This window comes from Ostrea edulis, chromosome 7, assembly GCF_947568905.1.
Source record: "Ostrea edulis chromosome 7, xbOstEdul1.1, whole genome shotgun sequence".
Lineage (NCBI taxonomy): Eukaryota > Metazoa > Mollusca > Bivalvia > Ostreida > Ostreidae > Ostrea > Ostrea edulis.
In genome coordinates this window covers 185958-198604 of record NC_079170.1, presented here as the reverse complement: position 1 = coordinate 198604, position 12647 = coordinate 185958, and the positions used below count along the sequence as shown (strand labels likewise).

General features: G+C 35.7%; 1 protein-coding gene across 1 annotated transcript; it reads left to right on the top strand.

Annotated features, from left to right (window-relative positions):
- Positions 1 to 4442: 4442 nt before the first annotated feature.
- Positions 4443 to 7450, top strand: LOC125656242 (uncharacterized). The gene has a single exon (XM_048886858.2). It carries the CDS (start codon positions 4594 to 4596, stop codon positions 6775 to 6777), a length of 2184 nt encoding a protein of 727 aa, XP_048742815.2. The 5' UTR covers positions 4443 to 4593; the 3' UTR covers positions 6778 to 7450.
- Positions 7451 to 12647: the final 5197 nt, after the last annotated feature.

Sequence of the window (12647 nt, the reverse complement as noted above, 5' to 3'; positions counted from 1 at the left end):
CCCCCCTTCCAACTTTTAAAACTTTGTATTAGTCAAGCCGAAAGCCTACATCGAAGGGAAGGCGAATTTTATTTATATGTGGTAACTTTCACAGGGGCCTAAGATACCATTTTTAATTATCATAGTTAAAAGAGTTCGGCTATACAATCTGTTTTGTTTCTTTTCGGTAGGTTTTGTTTCGTTTCGGTGGGTTTCGTTTCGGTAGATTTCGTTTCGTGTCAGTAGATTTCGTTTCGCTCTTTACAGGCACCCGATAAAACATGTCATAAAAGCGAAAACCCGATGTAATTTTTCGGAGGAAGGTATATTCCTAGTGCATTATATTTCTCCTAGATTTCGGAATTTGGGATGGTGGAGAGAAAGACGAACACACTGGTGATATATCCAATGTCTGACAGGTCTGAGGACACGCCTATCATTCAGCGCCACAAGGTGTCAGGATCCACGATATATAGTGATAGATGGAGAGCGTACTGTTCCTTTAACGACCTTGGATAGGAACACTTCACTGTTTTACCTAAGTACTCTTTTAAAAAGGTTATGTTAAAGACAGTACCCAGGAGGAAGTGGGAATTCACATGAATCCAATTCATGGGGCGTGGAAGCATGCCAAGGAGGATCCCCCCCCCCCCCGCAAATTTGAAGGTCATTTCTGCGAAATCATGTAAAGGGCTGAAGCAAAATCAAACATCTACGAGATATTTTTGGGTACCTCAACACGATCTACAATTTGACGAGACTTCCTTCATACACATACCCAACTCCGACTCGATCAGGACTGGAGTTCACATCGGATTCAATTAAAGAATTGGAAATAAAATCTGGTAACTTTTTCAATCTTCAAAATTAATTCATTGCTGTTTGTTTATAATAACTATATCTTTAATCATGCTTATTTTTTCTTTCAACCAACAGTGCTGCTGAACAGAACAAGTACAGCATCGCAAATCCATGCACAAATGCGTTAAATTTGATGAACCTTCCATTTGAATTTGTAAACAACACTGAATAACGGTACAGCTGATCGACATACTGTAGGCAGACATACGTGTACGTTGAAATTCGTTGCTTTCTCACAAGGTTCTGTGTTCTTTTTCGTCATTTTAAGTTAAGCGGTAGCACAGGGGATTCAAAGTAGATGAGCAAATTCACACTTTTTATGCTTCGAAGTGACAATAGCCACTGCGCACGCATAAGTGCAATCGTACATTTAAGAATTCATAAGTTACGTTTGCAGCTACGAACGGTTTTGTGAATACCATTTTACGAGTACTGAACTCTAATCTTAAATCAGACGTAAATCCCACGTTTACGTTTACGTCTACGAACTTTAGTAAATATGGGTCCTGAGCTCGAAGGATACATCTGGTAATTCACCTTCAGCTGGTTAGATCTTGATATGAATGAAAAATTCTCTAGGAGACGTAAATTAAACAACCAACCAACAACTTACTTAATTATAAACAGTTAATTGTTTGTTGAATATTTTAGGCCAGTTAACTAAAGAAAATTTACTTTTTTAAAGCATTCTACATATATTTATCATAAAATGTAAATCTTTTAAAATTGTAAATTTTATAAACCTGATCACTGTTCGTTATCTTCACTTTTTTATTAAAGCATTTTACATATATACTAGCGGAAAAAAACTGCATTATAAAATTTAGTATAATTTTTCTATATTGGTTATATTTATAAAATCTAAACAATCGATAAAGGTGATGTTTATGAACAATATCGGATAGTACCCGACTCAGATGCACGGACTTTTTCATGGTTAGTGAATACATGTTGTTTATTGAAGTGGTCGGACGCAGGAGTTTTACTGGCCAATACTGTTTGGAGTAAGAAGTGTACAAGGTTTGTTTGGACACTATTCGTGGAAAGCACTTTAGTTTAGACAAAATTTACCCTTCTGTCATGTCACGACTCAGCGAAAACCAACGTAATCGTGCTGTTGGGATGTTTCTAGCTGGGATGTCACAAAATATCGTAGCAAGACACTGAAGTTCATTGGAATACCATCCCGTCATTATGGAGACGTTTCCAACAATCTGGTAACACTTGGGTTCGACCACGTTCTAGGCGTCCTCGTGTGACGTTGCGTCGACAGGACAACCACATTAGACTTGTACACCTGAGAAATCGTTTCCAGACAGCAAGTTTGACTGCTCGTAGCATTCCTGGACTTCAACCAATCAGTCCAAGAACTGTGCGTAATCGTCTACGCGAGCACAACATCAGACCAAGATGTCCAGCGGTGCGCCCAATACTGCTTAAACGTCATCGTATCGCTAGACTAAAGTGGTGCAGACGGCATCTGTGATTCAGAATACAGGACTGGGCCAATATTCTGTTCACTGATGAATCCAGATTTCACTTGGATAGCAGTGACGGCCGTTGTAGAGCATCGTCGCGTTGGGAAGCGATACCAGGACACTTGTGTTGTGCAACGTCGACAAGTCGGTGGAGGTAGCGTTATGGTGTGGGGTGGAATAACAACACATGGAAGGACCCCTCTACAAATTGTCAACCGAAATCTCACTGGCGTACGCTATCGAGACGAAATTATTCAGCGTCATGTGATACCCTTCATACAGAGACAACAAAATCACATCACTCTGCAGCAAGACAACGCAAGGCCACATGTTGGACGTGAAGTCAGCGACATTTTTGTTCAACAGAGTGTCGATGTCTTGCCTTGGCCAGCTGTTTTCCCCGATTTATCTCCGATCGACCACGTCTGGGATGAAATGGAACGACGTCTACGCCGTTTACCAAATCAGCCAGTGACATTGGCTGATTTAGGCCAGACTTTAACCAACATCTGGAACAACATCCCTCAAGCATTTCTGAACACTTTAGTGGCATCAATGAGGCGCCGTTGTTAAGTATGCGTGAATGCAAATGGTGGTCACACGCGTTAATAACTTTTTGAATTCAAGTTCGAATACCAGTGACTTTCGAAGGTGCTGAAATTGACGTTATTCGACGTTAACATTAATGGATTTTGAAATGTAACGAATACATTTGTTAACAGTATTACAAAAAATAAAATTTGTTCATTGTTATTTTAAAAATAATATTTTTTCATATATTAAATAATGCACAGTTTCTTTTTTCAGCTAGTATACTTTGAACGAAGCTGTCAAACTGTAAATGTAGCTTTGGTAAATTGACTGTATTCTAGCAATTGTTGGGGACACTCCGTATCACGTTCTGTATAAAAGTGAATCATAGTGTAGAGTTGGGGACACTCCGTATCACGTTCTGTATAAAAGTGAATCATAGTGTAGAGTTGGGGACACTCCGTATCACGTTCTGTATAAAAGTGAATCATAGTGTAGAGTTGGGGACACTCCGTATCACGTTCTGTATAAAAGTGAATCATAGTGTAGAGTTGGGGACACTCCGTATCACGTTCTGTATAAAAGTGAAAGTAGAGTTCAACACGTGTTGATGAAAACAACTAATTTCCCGATCCATAGGTTGAATTCAGGGATCGGAAAGGAGAACTATAAATAACTTATTTAGGCATTTAATTAAATCATTAGTGCCACAAGAATCATTGAAATGTCTTACAATTTATATCAACTTATGAATCCAAACACGAGTCACCCTTTGATAATAATTCAACACATTTTTTAGATGATCTTTAAGAAATTGAAATTCTATACGACAATCAATGAAGATAAGTAATTTCTTATACAAATCAGTAGAATGACTCCATACCAGGATTATACGGTCTATTAAGGGTTAATAATAATTAAGGGAGTTTTCCTCCTCACTATGAACACGTTATATGTACATCTAGATATCAATGGGTTATCTGTACGTTACTTAGGACATCACACCACCAGTTCGATGTTGTTCGATGGACTGCACAGGCGCAGTCCCTTGGTATCTTTTATATTCGTCACCTCTTCATACTATATTGCACCGTATTGTAATTATTGTATTTCATATTGCATCTGATGAAGTATTGTACATAGATCTTCAATACTTCGATGATCAAATTTAGATCAATGTTTGAACTTAATACGTAAAATATCTTTTATTATAATTTGATGCATTTGAAAATGATTATATAGTTGAAATTGTTAAAATCAACATTTCCCACTAGAGCTTTTGAGTTATGAATAGTATGTTCATTTGAAAAAGAGATTTGTAAACTCCTCAGTAAAACGAACCACGGAAATGGTGTGCGATTTTAAGCTTGAAAATCAGTATGAATCATACGGCAAATGTTTTAAAATATTTAATGCAAAAAAACCAACCAAAAAAAAAAAAAAAAAAACCACTCGAAAAAAGAATTAGTAATACTAAACTACAGCAGTCCACCCCGAAATCCCTAGAAACAATTGAACCCCTGGACAAAACATTGAATGATAAACTATTACGTTGGCGAATCGAGAGAGAGAGTTACGGGGGCTGTACCCCTCTTTGATTTTGGTAAAACAACGAGAAAAAGAGAGAAAATACCCCATGCAGACAAAAAAGCAAATACATATCACAGTATGGACAATTTAATTCTACCCCATGCAGACAAAAAAGCAAATACATATCACGGTATGGACAATTTAATTCTACCCCATGCAGACAAAAAAGCAAATACATATCACGGTATGGCGAGCCTATTTCTCTGGTTCAACCCTCCCTATAAAAAGTTTCCAGATCCGCGCCTGTCTCAACACAATAAACATTTTTCACTTTGAGTATGTAACGAGAGACAACTCGAATACTTTCAAACCGAAAGTAAGCAACTTGCACGACATGATGGCTGCTGCACTAGGTGGAAATGTCGACAAAGAACTTGTATTTAGCTGCCCCATCTGTTTGGAGCCGGTCAAGACACCCAGATGTTTGCCGTGTCTACATACGTTTTGCGAATCCTGCATCCAGACATATATTTCTAGCACGGCCATTCGTAAAGAAGAAGAGTATCAGAATATTGAGTGTCCGGTATGTCGCAAAGAAACCCGCCCACCAGCAAAGTGTATGTCGTCGGAAGAATGGGCCACGAGTTTACCAATCAACTACCTGGTAAATGCACTTTCAGTGAAGTCAAATGAATCAGAAAAACTTTGCGTAATATGCAAAAGGCAAGGCAATGATGTAGCTGGTATTTATTGGTGCAAAAATTGTATGGTGGAAATTTGTGACAACTGCAAGACATACCACAGCTTTGTACCAACTCTGGAGAATCACAAAATAGTCAAAGTTTCGGAGGCGAAGGATTGTCTGGAAATTTTTGATATGGATGAACCGTGCAGCATACACAAAAATAAAACCATTGAAGTGTACTGCGGGGATCACGATAAATTATGCTGCAGCGTCTGCTTCGCAACCCAACACAGGAGATGTGAACGAGTCGAAGCAATAGAGGATGTTTGTAGCAGATTTGATAGGGCTGATATAAAACCCAGGTTAGATAAAGTTTCTAAATCCCTGGAGATGCTCGAGAATTTGCAAGAAAATAACAGGGAGAAAGTCGACAAACTGAAGGCTCGGAAAGAAGTGATAATTAGAGATGTTGAAGAAAGAAATGAGAAAGCAAAGAGAGCTCTGGATAAAGGTTTTGCTCAGTGGAAAAAACAGTTTGAACAAAAGCATGGAAATTGTCTTCAAACTCTCGACATTGCATGCGACGAGATGAGAAGGTTTTCCACCACGCTGAAGGAAGCAAGGTTTACATTTTCTCTTCTGAGGGAGAAGGGGTCACTTAAACAGTTGTTTCTGATGACACATAGACTGGAATCACAGATTGCGGAACACTTTCACAGACTGAAATTGAGGATGGAAGTAGAAACATTTTTTGACTACCAACACTCCATGGGAAGTGAATTAACTGACTTTGTATCAAATAATGGAAAGATCCCGGATGTTGAATGCATTAAGTCGATACTATCAGGTGTAATTATGGCACAGCTGAGGAATGTTATGTCACCGGATAGTTCAATTTCACCCAAACCTTGGTTGGCGAACATGGATTTAATGAATATTATTCCAAGAAAGGTATCCGAACATGTTATACAAGGCTGCGAGGAACCTCTGTATCATTCTCTGTATAGATACAATGACACTGTACTGTTGTCATTGGGTCAAACTATCCAAATATATGACGTCAGAGGCAATACTTGGATACACAAATACACAGAAGAATGTGATGATAACCCTCATGCAATAGCTCAAACCAATGTCCTGCACGAGGTGTATGTTGCCTTTGGTACTTATATTGCCGTTTACAACATCAACGAGGAAAATCAAATGACTCTCGTGATAAAAATACCGATGAGTCCTGAGGTCACGATTGAGAGCTTTACCTTAATGGACGGATCTGTAATTTGTGCAGATGGGAGTGGACTTAAGATACTAAATCTGAATTTTTCCGTGAAGGAAAAACGAAATATCAAGATAGATGGAGATATTGCTTACGTGGCAGCATCGAACAAAGCAAAGAGATTTGCGTTTGTGAGGACGACTATTAATGGAGAACAAACAGTCACCTCTCAAAATCTGAGTGGAGACACATACTTTAGATACAAAATGAAACGCCAAGACTTACGTGGAATAGCATTTGATTCGCAGGATAATGTTTTTGTTTGTGACTTTTCAGAAAAGAATGAACTTGTCCAAATAAGTTCCAATGGAAAGAAATTAAGAAGTATCAGGCCAGGATTATCTAACCCTTACAGCATAACATTCCATCCTGAGGGCCACAGATTCTTGCTATCAAACAAGAGAAAGGAATGCTGCATTTATGAAATACCACAGTGAGAGAGGGATGAAAACGAAATATTAACATTCTCTCCAGTTTACATACAAACAGTAAACTAATTTTGAAAAAATACACTGATCTATGGCATGCAATATAATTTATGTTAACATGTAATATGATTTTATTGACATGCAAGTTACCAATATTTTCAGATATTCTGATTTTAATATTGGTAAATTTACTAACTAACCTCAGTTTCTGATATCATACATACGTGACTTGCATGTCTACATGATTATCGTGTATGTAGATTTAATTATTTTGCATTTTGACATAGTTTTCTCGAAAGTTGACATAATTTATCTTGCATGCATGGGGCAGAAGTATGCCACCATAGTGGCCCCCAAAAATAAAATAAACAAAACAAAAACAAACAAACAAACAAACAAAATAAACCCCCCAAAAAAGAACCCCCAAAACACCCCGCTTAGTAATAATCTTTTGAAATAAATTTTGATATATTTTTGGGTTCTAGAATGAATCGCCTGCTTACTCCTTGTTTCATCTAACTGGACAGGTATTCATTGGTTCTCCTGGGGGCACGATATATAATTGAACTTGGGTGACCTTGAACCGTTAATAACTGTAATTATAATTAACGGTTGTGATACTTTGATTATTAACCCAACATTTGCATCATTTTTGTGTTATCAATAAATGAAATATCAAGTATTTCTCTTGTCTTAAAATGATTATGAAATTATACTATGCGTTAATTTTTTGATACATGTAAATATGTAAAATACACTGTGTCTCAATTTTTGTTTGACAAAATGACATTCTTGAACATTGATTATAATAGTACAGTGTATAAAAACGTATATAATGGATGATAATTATCAACATTTCCCATCCTCAACAGAAGCCAAACTATATACCATTATAAAGTATCCGACGTATCGCAACATGCAAGGTGAAAATAATGAACTCTTATAAGCAATACAAAATAGATAGTTGGGCAAACACGGACCCCTGGACACACCAGAGGTGGTATCAGGTGCCTAGGAGGAGTAAACCAGCAGGCACTTCAACGTTGAATCAACATTGAAACAACGTCACTCTTTAACGTGGAATCAACGTTGAAGTTTGGTTTCATATGAAAGGTGAAGCAACGTCACATATCAACGTTGTTTCAACGTCAGATATCAACGTTGCTTTTCAACGTTGAATAAATGTTGCTTTTCAACGTTGAATAAATGTTGATTTTCAACGTTGAGTAAACGTTGCTTTTCAACGTTGAGTAAACGTTGTTTTTTCAACGTTGAATCAACGTTGAATTTTGGTTTTATATGAAAGGTGAAGCAACGTCACATATCAACGTTGTTTCAACGACATATATCAATGTCACTTTTCAACGTTGAATAAACGCTGCGTATGAAAGGTGAAGCAATGTCAGGTATCAACATTGCTCTTCAACATTGAATATTGGTTGCATATAACGTTGGAACATCATGAAATTTCGACGTCATTTTAAAGATTGATAAATTGTTAAAACAATTCATATTTGGTTGAAGCAACATTGTAAACTGGTCAAAAATACATAGACTTTAAACCTTATCTTGTGATAAGATATTAAATGATTGAAGAAAACTTCAAAAATTTATCATTGCACTTATATGTTCGAAAATGAACTACTTGATGTAAATGTTTAAATGCATTCCCCTACACTTCCAATCAATGAAATAACTTTTCTGGCAAGATAGGTGAACAGAATTCACAAATACCCTTTGTATTGTGACTGTTAATAATAACATTACACAAAATTGAGATCAATAACAATTACATTTATTCAAGAATTAATCATGATAAAACGACATACCGATATCTGTAACAAAAGCAACCCTCACACTGCAAAATATGTCCTTATTAAAAGCAAAATAAACCATGATTTGTCCAAAAGTGAACCACACAACTGATTGGTTACTGCTGTTCTCGTGAAGATTTTTATAAGATACATGTAGAAAAAAGTTGAAATGGACAAATAGATCACAAGAAACGTTTTCTCCAAAAGAAGTTTTCCTTCATCCCAGTCTTCTGGAATTGCAGCTGTAAAAAAGATAAAATCTCTGAGACATTTGAATTCCAATGTTTATCTACATGATTTATGGTACTGCTGTAAGTCAAACTTTATTTCATATTTGGCTAAACCTTTGCATGGAAGGCAAATTGCAATGTAAACAAGTTTTCATTTATATATATTCAAATAATAGATTCACATAAGAAAGTGTCCTTGAATACATGTACGTCTAACTAATGAAAGGTGAAGATAACGAACAGTGATCTATCTCATAACCCCTATAAACAATACAAAATAGAGAATTGGGCAAACATTGACCCCTGGATATACCAGAAGTGGGATCAGGTGTCTAGGAGGAGTAAGCATCCCCTGCCGACCGGTCACACCAGCTGTGAGCCCTATATTCTTGATCAGGCAAACAGAGTTATTCGTAGTCAAAATTAGTGTGCCAAGAACGGCCTAACAATCTAGCAGATTACATGCCAAATATTTCTTAATCAACCCATTTCCGATCAAGATACATGATATTCAAATGAAAATTATTCAAACGTGTTCCACATATACAGATATTCTTTAATATTTTATCATATATTCATTTACCATCACTCCTTTCCTCTTCCACCAATACGTCCAGGTGCGTACTTTAGAAAACGTCCCATTTCATCATATATCTTTGTTTCTGTGGTATCACGGTGTCTCTGAATGACGCTCTCTTAAAATTGTATCATATGAAATAAATCAAACACAATATTTCAAATGGTTGTACAATAAATTGATTTAGTAGGTACCTACTTCATTTTTATGAACAGTAAGATGTTTCACTGACTATGCTGAACTTTATAAAATTTGATTTTAATTATAATCATGTGTACCTTTGATCAGTTTGCATACATTTGTAGAAACAAATGCAAATTTCCCCCTTTTCCCCTTCATGTTCATTTTCGCCATAAGTGCATTTGTCATGCATCCACAAAAAAAGAGAATGAATAATAATAAATGAACCACGAAATAAATAATCTCAAATTACTATCTGTGCTTATGCAACAAGAATTTGGGAGGGGTTATAAATATTTTAAATTGGCATTTTTGTTCAACAACTTAATTCTCTATCCTTTCACACTTTTATACCAACTTTGGCATGCAACTTTGTTGTACAAAATGACAAGATATCTACAAACATGTTAATTTTGCTACGTTTGTATATATACTTTATAAAAATATAAATTATGATTTTCATGGTGGGGTTGCCCTCCCGGCAAGCAAACTTTAAAAAAAAAAAAAAGGGGGGGGGGGAGGTCCTTCCAGAACAATTCATAGGTCATGTAAGCTTATACATGTAAGATTATACATTCTTACCATTTGCAATGCTACTTTAAGAAAAAATTCATAGGTCAGTAACCCAAATATATCTTTATTTGTATGTGGAAATAATGAAAAATGAATGTTGTCAAAAAAGACCCCCACCCCCCGAATTCTATGTATGTACATGTAGTGCCTGCCTGGTATCTTTTCATTCTCCATGCCTTATAGTCGTTTTAATAAACATTCCTTGGAAAGTGTACAAGTTTTGGAGATAAGACCAGCAAAAAGAAAAAGGGGCAATAAAACCACATGGTGTCATCATTCGCATCCTCATGCACGGACAGAGCAGCCATCGCTTATCTTTACATGTAACTGCGTTTCCCCTAAATTGTCGATTTTCTCGGCATAAATTTTGTATGTTAGGCTTTGTCCATGAAAAGAATCCAACATCGATGGCAAAGGGGTAATAAATCATTTACTCAGCTGAGGCGCAATCCTATCTAAATGTAGGCCTATAAAGACCCTATGCGTCTTGCGAAAACTACTTGGATTTGATGCGTTTATAAGCTTAACAAATCATCGCAAACTGGTGTCATCAATTGCATCCCTTTATTTCGTCCCCAAACACTTTGTTCGCATCCCCTCGCCTTACCACTGAGCATATAGGTCTATAGATGCAGATGGAGTATATACATGTACATATAGTTTAGCATTAACAAGTAGGCCTAACAGTATGTACTATTTCATGATAAATTTTATATAAAGTTTGGAAATATAAAGAAATGTTAATTACCTTAAATATATCCTCGATCACTGCTTGACTGCTAATTAATGATATCACAATTCTTTCTTTCTTTCTCCAACACGTTTCTTGCACCTTTTCTCTTCAGCCGCCAAACTTTGCGCATGCGCACGTTTAAAAATCTCAGCACCCAGAAGGGATTACATGATTTCGTGAACATACGGAAATTTTTAGGGCCGGCAGCAGTATTCTTTTAGTTTCATTGTTATAAGAAATTAATAATTTGTTATAAACAGATTCATATGATTTGTTGTGTAAAATAATATATATAATCATTAATCTGAATTATAAGAAATTATCAATTTGGAATATAACAAATCATCATGCAATTTGTTACAACAAATTATCAATCTGTTATAAAACAAATCAATTATTCATAAATTTGAAGCCCTTCACCGGTATTGGTGACATCTCCATTTGAATGAAATATCCTCCCGTTAAACAATACAAAATCAATCATATATAGGCCTTATATATAACACATTATCAATTTGTTATCTCAATGTTAACTTGTTGTAACAGATAATCAATTTGTTATTTCAAATTATCAATGAATGTGTTTATAACAAATCTTCAATTTGTAATTTGATTAATTATTTAGATATTTCAAATTATCAATTCGCTATAACAAATTATTAAATATTGTTATTTCAAATTAGTAACAAGCGGCCCAAAGACCTTAACGGTCATTTGAGCATTAGTTGAAAGTATCGCTATGAAATGGATACTAATTTTCCTGGTTGCATATCTACGCAAAATTCTAGTTTTTGCAGTTACAATGTTAGGACATTTTTTTTGCTTATTCCCTGAAATAAATTCAAACATTAATTTGAACTGAATAACAGTGATTGATAAATACTTCAAAGGGTATTGATAACAAAATTACTAACACACATCAGAATCAGTTCACCGAGTCCTATTCTGATCAGCATTTCAGATTATTGTTATTATTATTCCTTTACATGTATTTATACACATGATATTCGTCATATATTTCCGAGTAAGCAAATCAAAACTAGACACACACATTGAGAGAAAAGACATATTCATTTATATGAATATTTGTAATATAGATACCGAGAATTCATTATAAATATGTTATAAACGAAGAAATTTTAAGATCATTTGATAAAGTAGTAAAACAAACAGATATTGTGATACTCGGACCTATACATGCGTGTTTGATTTAATAGTTTATTATCATTTCTTTTCACGATGAATGCAATACCACTGAGCCATGCAATACTCGTGTACGATAGTTTGAAATCGAACGAATATACCTTGACTTACGTACATGTACTCATGTCAAGGTCTTTAATAACAATAATTGAACAATCGTTTTTCCGACACAAATCAAACCGATCTGAATTTAATTTGTGAGTTGTGTGGATTAGTGTATTATCATGAGTAAGAGGAGGAACCCAAATTGTTCAACTGGGGAAAATTCAAGTTCTACATACTACATGAGGTAGAAAAAAAAAACGACGGAGGCTATGAAAACCGCGAAAGTCTGTATTTCCTCACAATTAAGCAATCTTGCTTGGGTTGTCCTTAACAAAACTATTTTTAACGGTTTCTGCGAGCTTTTCGCTTCAATTTCGCGGCTGTCGCCATGTTTATACAAACGTAGGATGGTATTTTAGCTAGGACAAGTGTTATGCTGTCCTAGGATGAACTTACATGTATGGCGAGCCCTAAATTTAGAAAAGCTTCGAGAAACTGACTTCCCAGTTAGGAATAGGATGTGT